This window comes from Myotis davidii, unplaced genomic scaffold, assembly GCF_000327345.1.
Source record: "Myotis davidii unplaced genomic scaffold, ASM32734v1 scaffold30, whole genome shotgun sequence".
Lineage (NCBI taxonomy): Eukaryota > Metazoa > Chordata > Mammalia > Chiroptera > Vespertilionidae > Myotis > Myotis davidii.
Window position 1 is genome coordinate 2,454,497 of NW_006282874.1, and position 18,922 is coordinate 2,473,418.

Below are 18,922 nucleotides of genomic sequence, written 5' to 3' on the forward strand. Positions count from 1 at the left end.
AATCAAAGTTCAGGTTCAAAGCCAGGTTACAAGCTATAGGAAAGTCTAGCAATGACCCCCTGAACCATGCAGTGGAGCTATGTATTGCTATGTCCTCTCTTCTCTCTCCCACCCACGCACGCCTCATCCAGATGGCTAATGTTAGCCATCAGTCACTCACTCCGTCTCCGAATATAGAAAGAAAGAACATACAGCTGTGTTTGAGCAGAACCAAACGAGCAGTTACGGCAAATTATCTTGAAACAACGGTTCTTAGGCAGAAAGCACTGAACTAAATTCCAACATTAAGATATGGATATGGAACCATAGTATCTCCTGGAATATTTAACAACTGTATATACCTATTTAGGGGGTGGGTCACTCCTAGATACCAGGTCTCCCCTGATTACAGAGAAAACACAACAAAACTCTTGATGTGTGTGCTGCTTTAATATTTATAATGAGCATCAGTGAAGTAAATCAAAGCAACTCTAAGTTTGAGGTTTGTTTGTTTTTAAATAAACTAGGTTAGTAAAAACCTAACCTCTTATAACAGACACCTTTGGCTCATTGCTCAATTGCAGGTGCTTAACAGCCTTTAAAAGTGCGCGAGTGTCACTTCCTGCACCGGCCAAAGACCTTCCTAGTCTCGTCTCTCCGTCACCATATCCTTTTATCAACCGACCAGAAGTGATCATTGTTCCAGAATGAATGGGTTGGACCTCTAGGCTATGAATGAACCTGACAGGGAGAATTGTCTCTCCGGTAAGTCCATACAGCATCCTGGTCCCATTTCCAATGTGTTTCTCATTATGGTTTCTGGCTTTATATTCTGCGTTCCCAGAATGAGTTAATTCTAAGGATGATGGGATGGTCTAGCAACTTTGTTTTATTTATTTATTTATTTATTTATTTATTTTCCTGGAAGTTTATATGTTATTCAGAAGCTACTGGGTTGCTAAGATTTTTTAAAGAATTTTAGACTTGACAGTAATGATTTGAAGATATCAGTCTCTACTAACAAAGGCCATAAAATAGAAATGTGTGTGTGTGTGTGTGTGTGTGTGTGTGTGTGTGTGTGTGTGTGTGTTTGGCTCAGCCAAAGCTTGTAAATGTAGCAAGAGGCCTGAATGACACAAAATTTCTTTTTTGTGCAGATTGCCCTGAAGCAATGGAGTCACCGTAAAATATCTCATCCAAGCCTGGAAAACTGAGGAGTGGAAGGAAGTCTGTTCATAATTACACTAGAAAAACAGGTGCATCCCTGGGCAGTCCCCGGGACACTGAGACATAGGATCATGCTGCCTGAACCAGGATGAGGTATTACAGACAAGTCAGGTAAAGATGAAAACCCACTGAGTATGGATCAACTCTTGACTCCTCAGAGGATTTCACCCTTTGGGAGATCAGGACCAAGAAGGGCTCTGTCAGCTACTCTGTGGATACCTGGCACCTCCTTAGATTTTCATTGTTACCTGTTATCTCTCCCATGAACTATACCAGTGTTTCTCAAGTGTTGTTCCATCAATCAATCAATCAATCAATCAATCATCTGTAATAGACCCACCTGGGCTGCTTGTTAAAATGAGAGTTCCTGCCCGGCTGGCGTGGCTCAGTGGTTGAGTGTTGATCTATGAACCGGGTCACAGATTGATTCCCAGTCAGGACATGCCCCGGTTGTGGGCTAGATCCCCAGTGAGGGGCATGCAGGTAGCAGCCAATCAATGATTCTCTCTCATCATTGATATTTCTCTCTCTCTCTCCCTTTCCCTTCCTCGCTGAAATCAATAAAAATATATTTTAAAAATAAAATAAAATGGGAGTTCCTGGGCCCTAACCTGTATCTTGGGTTGGAGACTGGAAATCTGTATTGTAAAAGCCATTTAAAATGATTATTATGTACAGGAAAGTTTCAGAACACCTGTTAGGAGAATTTTGGTTGCTTGTGACTGATATTCAATGCAAACAGACTTAAGAGGGAATTTATGTTTGTGGAATTAAGATGGAGAAGGGAATGAGTCTGACTTCTGGGGCTGTTTGATTCAGAGATCAAACTATAACATCCTCCACGCTGCTTCCTTTGGGGTGGCTTAATTCTTGGGCTCCTTGCTGGGGCCCCCAACAGCTTCAGACTTTTCATTCCAATCGCCTGATGAACATAAAAACAAGTCCTACAAGTCATGCTCTCATTGGCCTAAATTAAGTCAGGTGCCCTGATTTGTCATGGACCTGAGTCCGGTCCCCCATAGGACAAGTTGGGAGTGGAGACTGGCCGAAACCTCATGGACTAAGAGATGGGAATGAGTGGGTCCTATAAAGAAAACTGGGGTGCTGGTATTTGAAAGAAAGACAGTTGAAGCCGGACAACAAAAACAACTAAGATTCATTGCAACTGACTTACGCTAACTGTAAGTCCAAATCACAAGTGACAGCCACCCAGCGGAGCTACGAGTACTCTTCCTGGTTTGCTAGAAAGGCAAGCCAAATGGAGACAAAGCTAGTGAGTGGCTGACTTAATATTCACATCTCTGATTCCTTAGGTGTCTGTTTTTAGAGGCAGCCTCTACAACCAGGGAGTTGGAGGGATGGGCAACAGAATATAGCTGGTGTACAAATGAACAGCAACCAAATAGTCGATACTTTCAACCTCTTTGGGATCATTATCTTCCTGAGAATGGAGCTGGCTGAAATTCAGTGGCATGCCTGCATGCATTCTCCCATCATTCACTTACTTGTTTATTCATTCAACAAACTTGTATTGAGGTTCTGCCGAATGCTAGAAAATGGGCGATGAAGAGAGAACAGGAAGAAAAATCAGAGTAGGTATCCAATTCTAAGGGGACTTGCTCTGATGGGAAGGTGGGTACAGAATCAACCAGGTACAACAGAAAGCTAAATATTAATCAACATGAAATAGAGATGCTGTTGCTCTAGCTGGTTTGGCTCAATGGATAGAGCATCAGCCTTCGGACGGACGGATCCTGGGTTTGATTCTGGTCAAGGGCACATGCCTGGGGTTGTGGGCTCGATCCCCAGTAGGAGGCATGCAGGAGGCAGCTGATCAATGATTCTCTCTCATCACTGATGTTTCTATCTCTCCCTTCCTCTCTGAAATCAATAAAAATATATTTAAAGAAAAGAAAAGAAAAAAAGAAAAAGAAAGGAAATAGAGATACTGTCCTGTAGGAGGTGTGCTCATTTTGACTCAGCAAATCTAGGGAGACCGCATACAGGAAGTGGCATTTAAAACATGTTCTGAAGGATGAATATGCTTCAAATAAGAGTTCTATGCAGACTCCAAAATTATTATTTGTCCCATAGTTCTATATCATTTTGATTCAGGCTCTGACAAATAAAAAAAAAATCATTCCATTTCTTTCCCACATTGACTGAACATCTGTAAAGTGCCAAGTACAGTGCTCAGGCCTTAAGGAGGACAGCAATGAAGAGGCTTAATTTCTGATCAGAAGGCACTTAGCAGTGTGGTCAAGCAGACCCGCACAGCAACAGGTCATTTTGACACAGTGCAATTATCAAAGATGAAAATGATAAGCAGCATGCAGGATGAGCAGGGGCAGAATATGTGCTCCAACCAGTCACTTGGATTGTCTAAGGGCCTGGCTCCTGGTCAGTGCCAGGGAACCAGCTTCTCCAAGGCCACTGCCTGGCATTCGAATGGAACAACTGCCCCTGTGGGGAAGGGAAAAGGATCGGCCGGGGGCAGAGTGTGTGGTAGCAGGGGCGTTGCCACAGTCGTGGTTTTGCCATAATAGAAACATTGAGGCAACACAACCCTGTGGTCAGGTCTTGGGTTACTTCCTCCTTTGTATTTTTGCACAACATTCCACAGAGCCAGTGTCACCAGGCTGAGGGTAAACAGCCTTTCATTTTCATCATTTTTTTTTTGTAACAATAGGTCTCATGAAGATCATAGGGAACTATACATTTGAAAGGAATAAAGACATTAACTTGCTTCTTGCCACTGTTTTTTTAATAGCAACCTAAACAACAAGAAAGCATATTGGAGCCAGCGATTTGGAATAGGACCAGGAGTTGTAAATAAGACCTGACACTATTACCAGTGTTCCTGGGATAGACACTTCTCTAATTCTCCTTTCCTCACAGGTAAGTGAGAATTTCACACACCGTCCCCAGCACCTGGGTAAACAGCCCTGCTGGCACCTCCCAAACTGAGAGCAATAGGTGCTTTAAAAAAAAAAAAAGATTTTGTAATTGATTTTTAGAGAGAAAGGATGGGAGGGAGAGAGAGAGAGAGAGAAAGTGAGTGAGAGATGCAACAGGGAAACATCTATTTGCTGCCTCCTGCATGCCCCCAATTGGGAATCATGCCCAAAACTAGGGCATGGGCCCTTGACCTAGAAGAGTACGGGCAACCTTTGATGCACAAGAGGACACCCAACCAACTGAGCCACACCAGCCAGGGTGGAAGATGGGAATTTTAAATCTACAGAGTTGTTTATAGAATTAAATTAGGTAGGACAAGCTTTACATGTTTTTTAAAATTATAATTGACATGCAAATGCCAGGTACTTCCCAACATTCCTTTCTCACCTTTCACAGGGACCAATGCATCTAGTCATTGTTGCCTCTGAGGTCAGACCCAGTTTCTCTCTTTACTGATTCCACAAACACAGACATTTTCTGAGGACTTACTTTATGTCAAGCCAACAAAGGAAGTTTGAGATCATCGATGATAAGAAAATCCAATTTAAAGTCAAATAATAAAAGTACTGCAATGAATCTAAGTGGAAATTGCAGATTCTAAAAATCAAAAGGAAACCAGTAGAGATGTCACTCTTCTTTCATTCTCTGGACATGAGAAACTCCAGGACTATTACAAGGAAAACTAAAGTGTGCCAGTTTCAATAAATCCATATCTATCCTGGCTTGCCATTTCTCTGGTTTGTCTTTTCTTAGTATACAACTCAAAACTAAAATATTATGTTCTCCAAATATTTATATATAAATCCCCATCCCTACCCTGCCATTACCTGCAGACAAAATAGCCCCCGGTATCATTCTGATCTTACAATCTGTTTGAAAATTCTTCCAAGACTGTGCCAATGAATTACTCATATCACACATGACAAATACCCAAGAAATGGGTAGTCAAGGCACCAGAAACATAGGTATGTTTCCAAAAAATGTAGGTGTGAGTATTGGCACAGGTAACTGATTAAAATCAAATAGATAAAAAGTTGTTGACTGGTTAAGACCAGCCAGAGACATGTGAGTTTGGTATCAAAGAAATGATGACAATTCAAGGCTTTAAAGATCTCTTCACTTTCTGATTTCAAGGGACAGAGAGTAGACTGAGGTGTGCGGGCATCGGCAGAGTAGAGCGTCTTGAAGAAGTCAGAAGGAGTTTCCCCTCCACGAGAAGACAGCAGCCGAGGCTGGAAGGAGAAAGATGAGAAATAAAAGAATGGGAGGAACAGAAAGAGGAAGAGAAGGTGGAGAACTATAAATTACAAGAAAGAGGGCCCCAGCCTCCCAGAACATCTGTAGAGTAGAATGGCTATCTGGTAAACCTAGGCCAATGTGACTAAACATAGTCTTAAATAAACGTGCCTGTAGTCTAATGATGACACTAACACAGCAGACACATACTGACCAAGTAGCCTGGAATAATAGATGGCTCCAAAGGTAACATGTGCTCGGACTATGTATTATTAGTTATCTATTGTTGTATAAAAAGTTACCCCAAAACTTGGGGTCTTAAAATACCATTGATGATCGAACAGTGTCCATGGGGCAGAAATCTGGGCAACACTAAACCGGCTGCTCTGCTTTCGTGTGTTTCACAGGCTGTGATCACAGTGTTAGCTGGGGCTGGTGGCTGCATTCCTGTTTATTTTCTTTTGTTGTTGTTGATCCTCACCTGAGGATATATTTTTCTTTTTTAAAATGTATTTTTATTGATTTCAGAGAGAGAGAGAGAGAGAGAGAGAGAGAGAGATTAAAACATCAATGATGAGAATCATTGATTGGCTGCCTCCTGCACACCTCGTACTGGGGATCGAACCCACAACCCAGCCTTGTGCCCTTGACTGGAATTGAACCCAGGACCCTTCAGTCCCCAGGTCGATGCTCTATTCACTGAGCCAAATCAGCCAGGATAGGATCTATTTTTCCATTGACTTTTAGGGAGAGTGGAAGAGAGAGGGAAAAACAGAGAGAGACATCAATGTGATAGAAACACATCGATTGGTTGCCTCCCGCATGAGCCCCAACCAGGGCCTGAGCCTGGGAGGAGCCTGCAACCAAGGCCCTTAGTCCACAGACCCACACTCTATCTACTGAGCCAAAAGGACTAGGGCTGCATTCCTGGCTATTAAGCTGAGGGCCTCATTGCCTTACAGGCATTTGAGACAGCCATCAGGTCCTTGCCATGCAGGCTTCTCCAACATGGCAGCTTGTGTCATCAGAGTGTGCAAACCAAGAATGTAACAGAGGGTCTAGCAAGACAGAAGCAGCAGTCTTCTGTAGCCTCATCATGGTAAGTTACAACCCACCAGTTTTGTCTTATTCTATTCAGGAGAAGTTAGCTTTAGCCCACCTTCTAGTGCAGCAGTTCTCAACCTGTGGGTCACGACCCCTTTGGCAGTCGAACAACCTTTTCCGAGGGGTCACCTAAGACCATCCTGCATATCAGATATTTACATTACGATTCATAACAGTAGCAACATTACAGTTATGAAGTAGCAACGAAAATAATTTTACGGTTGGGTCACAACATACAGGAACTGTATTTAAAGGGCCAGAAGGTTGAGAATCACTGTTCTAGGGGGTGGGGGGTGAAGGGGATTATGCAAGGATTCTTGAGAGCCATCTTTGAAAGCTGCCTACCACAGGCTAGACCGGCTCTCCTAACAAGATCCTGCCTGTGGCATCACCTTAGGAGGAAAGGGAACTCAAGAAAAAAAAAATGAGATGAACGTTTCTGCCTGGCTGACCCACTGGGGCCTCCAAAGTTGGTTTACAGGAAACGAGTAAGGAACCCATCCTGCATATCTGAGCTGAGGACTCACTTCTTTCTCATTCCTTTTCTCTCGTTTCATTCTCCAAGCCATCCTTTGACATATACATCATCACATGTATCATTGAGAAAGCTGCAGCTCCAACAGGTTAAGTCACATCTATGGAGGACAGAGTTTGCATCGCAGTCTATGTAGCTCCCAAACCCACACTGTTCCCATGACCCCATGCGCCTCAGTGTTGCTGGAATGTGTATTTTTCTTGGATCGCTTGCAACAGCAGAGATCTGCAGGGACCACCAAGATCCAGTTCTTTGAGCGCTACTGAAATATAAATACAGAATGCAAACTAAAATATAGGATGCAAACTCCCACCCGTAGATAGTTTCCTGTAAAGCCCAGCGTTTGCTGGATTAACCTATTCCCAGTGCTGACACTCCCCCAGATCAAGCTCCTGGTAGTCAATGGCATTCTGAATGTCATAGCATCAGTGCGTTATCACCAATAAATTGTATTGATTGGAACAAAGCACTGGTATGCAGCGATTCATACTGAAAACGGCCAGAGATGAGCCGCAGGAAGTGTGGCTTGAGTTTTTCTTATGCTCACGCAGCTGGGGGTGCCCAGTGAGCTCAGAAAAGCATCTCCCTGGTGACCTGATGTACACACACACACACACACACACACACACCCTGTGGCAGCCCCAGGAGACAATCTTGAGTCTCCACCATGCTCCCCAGCGAGACTGTCACTCAGCCCGACAGGAAGTGTGACCTCATCCTGCCGCTCAGCCCCTGGTTTCGCAGGCTGCTTTTGAACGAAAACAAGAACAGTTTGAAGGCAGACTTTCCCAAGAACTACATGCTCTTCTGTTCTAGGAAACAGCCAAAGGAACCAGAGGCGGCTGAGGACGGAATCCCGCAAACGCCTGCACCTGCACCGCGCTGGCATCGCCGAGAAGGAGGGGAAGGTGGGGTTTCCCCCATCAGGCGACCTCTGCACCTGTTGACAGCCCGGCATTCGTCCGTCCGTTGCAGCTGAAGAGCGGCTACATCCTGGATTATTCTGCTGACCGTCTTGCTCGGGAGGCTTCGTCTTTCAGTAACTATTTTGTTATCTGTCAATTGGAAAGAAAGACAGGGAGCTCCGTTGGAAAGGACGCGTGTGGGCAAATTACTTTCCCAAACAGATCTGTCGCTCTGAGGGAACTGGTAGACGGGATCTGTTTCTTGAGAAGTTTGAGAGCTGTTTACTGGCGTCTTCTTCCCAGTTACTAACACTCACTTAACAGTTCACGTGCTGCTGTTGCTGCCATGGGTACTCGCAGGGTACGGCTACAGGACCTTGCTTTCGGCTGCAGGACACGTCAGCTCCGAATTGAACTGAGTGCTCGGGGGAAGCTGATACAGGGTCATTGGGGCTGGGCATAGTCATATGATAGTGATCAAAAGTCAAAGGACCAGGGGCATGCTATTCCATTACCGTGAGACACAATTATTCTACATTCCAAGCAAGTGAGCTCTCTGAATGTGTGCTTTGATTTCAAAATCATGCAAGGCGTGCCAGGCAGTCCTCCTGACTTATCTGAAGGTCTGGATAAGCCACGGTCAATGTTTTCCAGCAGGTTTTGCGTATAACTTACTGGAAGAATCCACCTAGAGCTCCAGACTTATCCTGGGTCAATGCTGTGTGTCACGGCTACAAAAACAACGCATTGCTAAGTTATCACATTTTTTAAATGCGGATGGAGGTGGTGATTCAGAGAAGCGTTCAGACCTGCATTAGAAAGCTGTTAGGACAGTGATACCAACACAGCTTAATAGTTAACAGAAGGTAGATCTATGTGGTGAGTTGGTAAATGGTCATAGTTGACGTGATGTGCGCACTTGGGGATGTGTTTAAGTTGTAATTGCGAATGTACATAGTATGTCCTCGGGAACGGAGTATTGAAATCTGCCCAGTGCTGGACTATTTTTAGTGCAATTCTGCTTACGATGCGCAGGAATGTCCAGGCTGATAGCAAGTACGAAAGACCACTGGCCCTCTCTGTGACTACCTGTCAGTGGTCCAAGGTGTCGGATGAGGGCCAGACACCAATCCCACGCATTACTTGAAACTTGATAATGAGGTGGATGTGTTTTGGATGATGACAATATAAATGAGTTTATTTAGAAAGCTCTAGGACCAATCTTTTTTGTTGTTGTTCAGATTAAAAAAAAATTATTGTTGATACTATTACAGATGTCCTCCCATGTTCTTAATCAAATAACTCATTTTTATTATTTTTATTTTGCTGACAAGTCAACCTTTGCAAGTCTAGCTTTCCCCAAGAAAATGTTGATCTTATTTACAGGAAGACATCATTTAGATGCGCTGAGCAAGACAATGGAGAATGTAGAGCAGGGACAACCCCAGGGGTCCTTCAATCTGGTCCCCTGCCTCCCACCCAATATCTCTGCCTTATTTCAGTATACACATCCGACAAGTGCAATTAGTAGATGCCATCTGTTTGGGCATCACTTTTCTATTTTTGACATATAGTCCACCTTTTTTTAAAAATGTCTTTTGCAGGAAATCTGTGAAGTTTGAACAAGCAGCCTTCCCAAGATGTCCCGAACATCTCAACTGATGTCAACACCGGTGGCAAGTCAATGTGGGCGAATTGCGACACGCAATTATCTTCTGAATGATTAGACTTCTTTGAGCCATTTCCTTGCTTTGATTTTGCTGATACTCGTACCATTAACCATCTGTCAGGAGCTTGTGCTTCTGAAATGCCAGTGTTCACGTTGGCAATGATTTTGACTTCATCTCTTTCCTTGAGGGAAATGTGATATTTTTTTCCTTTTAGTAGAAAAAAAAGTCATCAGTTTTTTTTAGATGCCTGTGCATAAATATGAAAGGAGATTGTTTATCCGCTACTATTAAGATGCAAAACTGTTTGTCTATTTAAAAAAACACACACACAACACACTGAATGATTTTGATAGCTACTTGCAGAAAACAAGGGCGTAACTTGTTAAAACGGTAGTGGTTTCGAGTTTCTTCCTTCCTCTTGTTTTTTTTCTCCCCAAACCCTGCTTCCAACCCTCCCTCACACACCTACTATTTTCTCTCTTTTTAATGTTATTAACGTTATTGGGGTGATGCAGGTTAATAGGATCATGTAGGTTTCAAGTGTAGATTTCTGCATGATCTGTATATGGCATGTGTGCCCCCCAATCAAACCTTCTTCCGTCACCATATCTTAGTCCCCCTCCACGCCCCATCTCCCCACCTGCTTCCCTCTGGCTACCACCGCCCTGCTGTCTGTGCCCATGAGTTGCAGTTTTAATATATCCCATCATATGATTCTTAGCTTTTTCTGACTGACTTATTTCACTTAACACAATGTTCTCAAAGTCCATCTATGTTGTCACAAATGGCAGTATTTTGTCTTTGCTTGTGGGGGAGTCGTACTGCCAGTGTATGTGTGCCGCATCTTCCTCCATAACTCAGCCAGGCCAGCCGAATGTCTCAATTCCTCTGGCTGCTTAGCTATTAATGGTCAGTAATGGGATCAAGTTTCGCTGAGCCTGTCGGGTAGAAGTACTCACGGCATTTCTGTATGATACAAAATTCTGAGTTTAGAATATCAATGAACTACAACGTTCCCCAAAGGAAATCCATGGCCACGCTTTTGCTTAACCTGGAACGAATGGATGGATGCCTTTGCTTCTTAATTAAGAATACTTCCTACATTAGAAGATCTTTTATGTGAAACCAAACGTTATTGTTTTCCCTCCACGAATGCCTTTGCTCATTATTGTACAACGCAAGTGCCTTAAAGTGCGCTGTTGAGAGAACTCCAGGGCAGACGATCGATCCCTCAGAAATACTGAGTCGGCTAAAACAGCCAGCGCATGGGGCAATTGGTTTCGGTTTTCTCCAGCTCCACACAAGGTGCTGTCTCCCTGCTCTTCATGGGTCAGGTGGATGCTGATGACGTATTATTGCCTCATCCTGCCCCCAGGGCCTCTAAAGGAGTGTTGAGCAGGAGAAGGCACAGGAGACAGAAGCCCCCACACTATTCTAGCTTCCCGTGGGGACCTGGCTGGTGACGGTTTGTGTTAGAGCCCATTCGCTGGATGGCTGCCCCAGCTGGAGTCTCTGCAGAGGCTGGGACATCAGCTATTGGCATCTTCCAATTTGCGCTGCCACTGTTTGCAGCGTGGGTGCTGGTGAGGGCGCTGGTGAAGGTGCTGGTGAGGGTGATGAACGTCTACTTCTCTCTCCTTGGCTTGTGCAGGTTCCTCCGGGTCCGAGAGAGAATCTGCTGGAGAGCTGTCTCCCACGTGCATTTTCCCAAGGTATTCCATGGGGCTCTTTACAAGAAAAATCAATCAAATTCTCCTCCTGGAGGCACTATTTTGTTATGTTCCTGGTTTAAAAACAGGAAGGTTTAAGACTTACTTGCCTTGTTCGTTTATTTTATTCTTTAGATTCCACATAGAAGTGAAATCATGGTACATATTTGTCTTTTTCGGACGGACTTGTTTCACTTAGCGTAATACTTTCCAGGTCCATCCATGCCGTCGTAAGTGGTAAGACTTCATTCCTTTTTTTGTGGCCAAGTAATCTTCCATTGTATATGTCCTTCTTTCCTCTTCAGCTTTGCCTGTGATTTCCTGGCTGGTGACGGTTCCTTTGACTGCTGCTCCCTAGATCCCCTGACAGGCTCCTACCTTCCCTGTCGCCGAAGTCCCAGGCTCCTCACCAACGGCTACTACATTTGGACAGAGGACAGTTTCCTCTGCGACAGAGATGGCAACATCACACTGAGCCCATCCCAGACCAGTGTGATGTACAGGGAGAACTCAGTGAGGTAAGTAGGAAATATTACATGGAAAAATCAAAAGTCCCATCCAGCCATCATTCATTCATTCGCCCATTCAGTGTTCACTTATAAGGAGCCCATTCCTGCCCCAGACTGTGGAAGCACAAAGGCTAACCAGGGGCAGGTAGAGCAGACAGGTAAGTAACAGAAGCAGTGATCTGATGCAGGTGCCGGGGTAGAAGTCTGAATGGGGAGGGATGAGGGGAACAGGGAGCAGGCCGATTTTACCTGGGGGGACAGGCTAAAAGACCCTCCCTAGAGATGGCGATGAGAGGCTTGAGAGATGCAGACGTCCCTTAAAATAGAAGCGGGAAAGGAGACTTCCGAAGAGAGTTCTGAGAGACCCCGATGCAAAGTGGGGAATGCAAGTAGTTTGGTGGAAATACAGCTCAGGGGCAGAGGGCTGGTCTGCAAGAGAGAAGACGGGGCGCAGAAGCAGGGGCTGCGTGGAGGGGGTCGCGTTCCAGGCTAAGCAGATAAACAGGAACCATGGACAGAGTGTCCGATTTCTCCATAGCAGGACAACATTGGTCAAAAGGTAGAGGACAGATTGTTGGGACTGTGCATGTGTCAGTAGCCAAAGTCTTTCAGAAAGACAGACAGTCACGTCACCCCTCCCCCTTGACACACTTCGGCGACCTCCCTTTGCTCGAACATCCAATCCAACTCCTTCACATAACATCCCAGGTTCTTCATGACCAGCCTTCTTACCTTCCCAGCCTCCTTTCCCAGCATCCTTTCCTAGCAGGATCCAGTATGGGACCTTATTGTGCTTCACTGAACAGGCCAGACCATCCTGATCAGCTCAGAGCTCTCCTCCCTCACAAACCTCCCCGGACTCCCGATGAGCTGTGGCCCCCCTCTGCTCCGACATCTGGTGCCCTTGGCCAGCGGCCCTGGTTCATCTGTCAGGGCACCCTCCCCTCCGTAGCGCAGTCACAGAGCAGAGACGGTGGAGCCGGGCTGCCTGGGTCTGCCTCTCAGATATGACCTCAGACAAATTACTCAACCTCTTTGTGCTTCGTTTTCTTGATTTGAAAAATGGGGTAACCATGGTGCCTACCTCGCAGGGCCATTCTGAGGATGGCGTGAGTTACTACACGTAGCCACTAGGAAAGACACCTGGCGCAGAATGAGCTCCGTGAAAGCCTTAGCTACAGCGTCCCTGTTCTTGTCTTTCTCCCACACTAGCTTGTATACTGCTGGTACCCGAGATTTTGTCTTTTATTTTATTTTTTAATCCTCACCCGAGGATACTTTTCCATTGATTTTTAAGGAGAGTGGGAGAGAGAGTGAAAGACAGAGAGAGAAACATTGATGTGAGAGAAACACATTGGTTGCCTCCTGCACGAGACCCAACCAGGGCCTGGGGCCGGGCGGGAACCAGCAACTGAGGTACATGCCCTTGACCGGAATCGAACCTGGGACCCTTTAGTCCACAAGCCAACGCTCTGTCCACTGAGCCAAACCTGCTAGGGCCCAAGGTTCTGTCTTTTATCTTGGCATCCTTCACTTGGATCCCAGCAGCTGTCACACCCGGAAACGTAAGGAACTTCTGTGGAACGAATCAAGGGAACAAGTACAATGAGCGAGCTTCGTGGACCTGAATGGGAGAGAGGGGCTCTGTTCCCCAACTCGCTCCCACTAAATCCTCTCTCTTGAACCTGGGGGTGACTGCTCTCCATTACCCACCATGCTGCTTTCCTTTCTCCCAGGATATTTAGGAAGAAAAAGAGGATCCGCAGCTAGATCCTGGCTGCGGGGAAGCATCTTCGCTGATGCTGACTCGTCCCCGGGCGAGGCCAGCTGGCTGGAGGGAGCCGGCAGCCTGGATGCGCAGCCTTGCAGCGACAGTGGTGAGTCCGCCCCTCCTTTCCCCAGTGGGACAGCTCCGAGTGGGCTCCGCAACACCTGGCCCTGAACCAATGTCAGATCCGGGGACCACAGTCATTTGGACAGAGAGGATGGGCCACATTTTAAAAATTCACCTACAGCTCTCTCCCCACTACTCATATGATCCAAATACATATGTGTCCATGTCCTGCAAGATAGCCCAGAATTTACATGACTAAATTATCAAGCTGATAAAACCTGGAAAATACATGCGCATCTCCATGGTGTCCTTTCTGCACGGGCTGTGGGTGGAGGAAGAATGCTGGGGTTGGAGTTCAGGTCCTCGTTTGGGCATATGTGATAGTTACTTAACTTGGCCAAATCTCAGTTTCCTCATTTTTAAACAAGACATGTAGGCACAGTGTGATAGTAATATATTTATATATTATCATATATATCAGTATATGATACTAATATATGACACAGTCCTATTGAAATATATGCTGTATGTATATATTAGATATACATTATATAATACTATTCACATTATGTAATATATTATACATATAATATGTACACATATGCATATAAAACATAGTAATGGAAACTCAAAGCATATTTTAATATTAAAAGGAACAATAAAGCCCTGACCAGTTTGGCTCAGTGGTTAGAGCGTCAGCCTGCAGACTGAAGGGTCCTAGGTTCGATTCCAGTCAAGGGCATGTACCTTGGTTGCGGGCACATCCCCAGTGGGAGGTATGCAGGAGGCGGCTGATCGATGTTGCTCTCTCATCGATGTTTCTGACTCTCTATCCCTCTCCCTTCTTCTCTGTAAAAAATCAACAAAATATATTTTTAAAAAAGGAACAATAAATATTAGGCATAGTTCAATGCTGGATGCTCAGGAATTTGTAGTTATAATTACTTTTATTAGTGGGAAGGAAACAATGGGTATTTATCGGGACACTTAGAGGAAAATATTAAATGTCTAGGGGTAGGCAGGCTCCGGGATATGGCAAAGCTCAGGAACCTGGTGCTTGGAGGACCGGAGTTTGGGAATCGCTGTTCTGAAGGCAGTGCTTCCCAGCTTTGGGAATTCACATCTAGGTTTCCCATGGCTGCCTCTTCAAAATGTGTCCAAACAATTTTAAAGCAATTGGACCACAGCAGCGCTGCACATGCTTGAGGTACCTTGTTAAAAATCCTCAAGGTTTCCAAATATCTTCTAAATATAGCGAATCAAACCGCCCCCTCCGAAATCGGTGATTCGTCAGCCGGGGTGCGCACGGGGCTTGGAGATCTCTCAGCTCAGCTGTCAACTGTGATCAGCGCTCCCCAGGCCCCATGACTCTGATCAGCAATTTCTTTTTCTCTGGAAATGTAGCCTCGTTAGAAAGACTCAAGAATTCAAAATTAAGTTGTTTTGCTGTTTTCTCTGGGCAATGGATGCAATCAAAACTCACTTCCCCTCATTTTCTCTTGCTTCATTTTTCAGGCTAAAAGAATTTTTTTTTGTCATTGCCTATTTTGTTGATCCTCAGTTCACCCCTTTCACAGCTGTGTCGAGACCCCTCCCCTCATTAGTTGCAATTCATTCTTCAGGCAGCTCCCTGGACCCCAGGACTGTGATGGGGGATGCATTCCTGGAGGAGGCCCCTGAGTCACACTGAAATGGGTTGAGGACTCACGCAGGGAGGGCTGGGCGGGACTTCCCACTCTGTGCCTGCCAGTCCTGAGACAGAAAGGCAAGTTGGCCTGAGGCAGGGAGCCCAGCTGGAGGTCTGTGGTTTTCCTGGGAGCTCACCCTTGCTTCTCCATGAATATCCTCGCTGGGAACTTCTGTGTGTGGCTTTGTGCTTCCTTCTGTAGCCGGCAGCAATGCTCACTGTACAGGCGGAGGGTATGGACATGTGCTGGGAAGAAACAGGCCAGCCTTCTAAACAGAAGTAAATGACGCTAGACCAGCCGGCAAACAGGACGGAATGAATATCTTCAAATCTAACACGAGAGAGCTAATCGCCTAAACGTTTCTACGTTATGACCCTTTCATTTACTATGAAGAGCAGAGGAAAAATTAAATATCAGTTGGGGGCAAAACATGTGTTTTAAGAGATGAAAAATCCTTGACCATTTTTTAATGCTAAGATTCTGTTTGTGGTTTCCCTCCTTAATGTCATCTTTTCTTTAAAAAATCCGGAGTTCCACGTAGGATACAGTTTTCTATTTCATCTAACTCTCAGAGGCAGTGGTACGAGCTCAGAGGGCAGCCTTGGGCACTAGCGCAGGACACTTTTCACAGCCGTGGCAGCCTCACGCACATCTTTTCCGATCTTCAGTAGGTGCCACTCATGACTGTATAATCAGCCATGAAAGTTCCTAGTTCCTTCTCATGTCCGCCTTAACTTGACCACTTAGCCTCTTCTCTTCATTAAGCGGCTTTGTGGAGGTCCGATGGGTATATGGAGGACTGTACGTGTTTGATGTACCTAATTCAGTGAGTCCAGACATACGCAAACACCCGTGGCACCGTCCCCATCATCCAGGTGACATCCAACACATCTAGGAGTTTCCTTGAGTCCCCCTTGTGGTTTGTTTGGGTTTCTTTGATTTTTGTGGTAAGAGCATTCAGCGTAAGATCTACCCTGCTGACAAGTTCTGCGGAGCGTAAAGCACCGTGTTCTTGACTATAGGCACCCTGCCCTATCCCAGCAGATCCCCGGGGTCTTCTCTGGGGATGACCCTTGCGTGCAGCCTCAGTCTTTCCCTCCGCTGTTGTCTCCTCGGTCACTGGCCCTGCAGACACCCCGGGACAGCAATCAAAGCCGGGAATCCGTTCTGATGGTTCATGATTTCTTTCAGAGCCCCCTGGCTGTGTATCACATATTACAACCACGTTATTTACCAAAAAAAAATGCACTGAGGCCTGCCTAGGGTGCCACCCTCACTCAGACAAACCATCGCTTCGGTGCCTGTGGCGTACATTCCAGACTCCTCAGCTGGAGTCCAACCCTGTGACCCGCCTCCAGTCTGGGTTCCCAGCTTCATGCTCCCCGAGCTCCCCTCGGTCACGTGGGCCCTGTTCTCACTCACTGGCCCTGGCACCTGTCACCCGACTGTCATGCCCCGCCCTTTGCAGGTCTCTGTGCTGAAGACCCTCCTCTCAGCGTTCAAGGAGGATGGCAGCGGGAAGTGCCATCTCCTCTAGGGGTCCATGTCCCGTCCTACTCCAGTGGCATCACTCTTGTCACGGTCACTAGCTACAGTGCACTGAGAGTCGCTGAACACACACACACACGTGCACACACATGTGCACACACGCTTACGGAGCCTCTGCCCTTCCAGGCGGTGATTTTGACTGTGCGCTGACTGATGACTGGGCGTCGGAGCGGCTGGAGGCAGAGTCCGTGGCCGCCTCCTCCCCGGGCCACGTCACACCTGAGACTCCCAGAGAAGACTCCCTCCGCGGGGCCCTGCAGCCCCGGGGGACAGCTTCTGAGCATCTCCAAGGGAATATTTTGGATCATTCAAGTGAGTTTTTAAAAAATCTTTGCCACACCCAAGTAATCCTTCCTCGCAGGGCCTGAGAGCAGTGTAGAGGTAGGTGACTACCACACACGGAGGAGGGGGCATCACCCTGCCTGAGGGGGGAGGAACTGGGGTGCTGCCGCCCCGGGGGACGCATTCACAGAGGGGGTGACTGCCTCCGGGTGTCACCTTAGAGCAGTGGTTCTCAACCTTCTGGCCCTTTAAATACAGTTCCTCATGTTGGTACCCAACCATAAAATTATTTTCGTTGCTACTTCATCACTGTAATGTTGCTACTGTGATGAATCGTCATGTAAATATCTGATATGCAGGATGGTCTTAGGCGACCCCTGTGAAAGGGTCGTTCGACCGCCAAAGGGGTCGCGACCCACAGGTTGAGAACCGCTGCTTTAGAGGCATCGGAGGAACTGGATCGGCAGGAGTTTGGTTTGTTTGGTTGGTTGTTGTTTTTTAAAATATGTTTTTATTGATTTCAGAGAGGAAGGGAGAGGGAGAGAGAGAGAAACATCAGTGATGAGAGAGAATCATGGGTAGGCTGCCTCCTGCCCACCCCACACTGGGGATCGAGCCCGCAGCCCCGGCATGTGCCCTGATGGGGAATCGAACCGTGACCTCCTGGTTCATAGGTCCACGCTCAACCACTGGGCCACGCCGGCCGGCCAGGCTTGTTTTTTAAAAACCCTGAAGGCATTTGGCAAAATGTTAAACTTTATTAAATCTGGGTAGTGCATACACAGGTGCCTGTTATTCTATCTTCATACTTTGCTTTGTATTTGACACATTCCATACAAGGAAAAAAGAAAAGCGGGGGGAGCCAAAGCTGGTTTGGCTCAGTGGATAGAGCATCGGCCTGAGGACTGAAAGGTCCCAGGTTCGATTCCAGTCAGGGGCATGTGCCTGGGTTGCGGGCACATCCCCAGTAGGGGATGTGCAGGAGGCAGCTAATCGATGTCTCTCTCTCATCGATGTTTCTGTCTCTCTCTCTCTCTCTCTCTCTTTCTCTCTCCCTTCCTCTCTGTAAAAAATCAATAAAATATATTAAAAAAAAAAAAAAAGAAAAGGGGGGGAAAAGTGTCCTTTCACGCCATGTCCCTGGCAAGGAAAAGTCCAGCGATGGAAAGCTACTACCGGGTTTTCCCGCCGGGAGCCAGTCTGGGATAAACTCAGCAAGCACATCCCTTAGTCTGTAGTTTGCTAACATCGTAGTATTCACGTTTCCACGCGGTGCCACGTGGAGCCTCGGGCATCGGCTTCCCAAGGTTCAAGGCCCAGCTCCCCACCTGTCAGCTGGGCCTCAGACAGCCCACGTGGCCTCGAAAACGCGACCTTTTACTCTGTCAGCGGAGATCCTCAGCGTCCCGCCTGATGGTGACGGACAGCAGGCGGGGGAGCACTGAGCATCATGGGTCCTGTGTGCTAACGACCCTGAGCGTGGGGCTTTGAAGCCCTTGGCAAATAGGCCGGGGCATGTCCACACGCTCCTGTACCTCTTCCCATGGTGATCCTCAAACGGCTCCGGTTCCTTTTAGGTGATTAAAACGCTACTCGGAGTTCTGGTTGGTTCAACCCATGCTGATCACGGGTGGAGAATCTGCCGTCTTTGCCCCTGTGGCTCCACAGCAAATGTGCTGCTGATAGCAAAGGGTTTTGCAAGGCCAGGCGGCTCAGGATCTACACTCCTTTTTTGCCC

General features: G+C 46.6%; 1 protein-coding gene across 1 annotated transcript in view; it reads left to right on the top strand.

The window, feature by feature from the left end:
* The first annotated feature begins 7,714 nt into the window (after positions 1-7,714).
* Positions 7,715-18,922, top strand: part of TMEM71 (transmembrane protein 71) — a 22,203-nt gene continuing 10,995 nt past the window's right edge. Inside the window, 7 exon segments of the mRNA XM_015561575.1 lie at positions 7,715-8,078; positions 9,549-9,630; positions 11,266-11,326; positions 11,629-11,841; positions 13,569-13,595; positions 13,597-13,709; positions 17,029-17,214. Coding sequence (XP_015417061.1) covers positions 9,585-9,630; positions 11,266-11,326; positions 11,629-11,841; positions 13,569-13,595; positions 13,597-13,709; positions 17,029-17,214 — 646 coding nt within the window. The 5' untranslated portion in view covers positions 7,715-8,078; positions 9,549-9,584.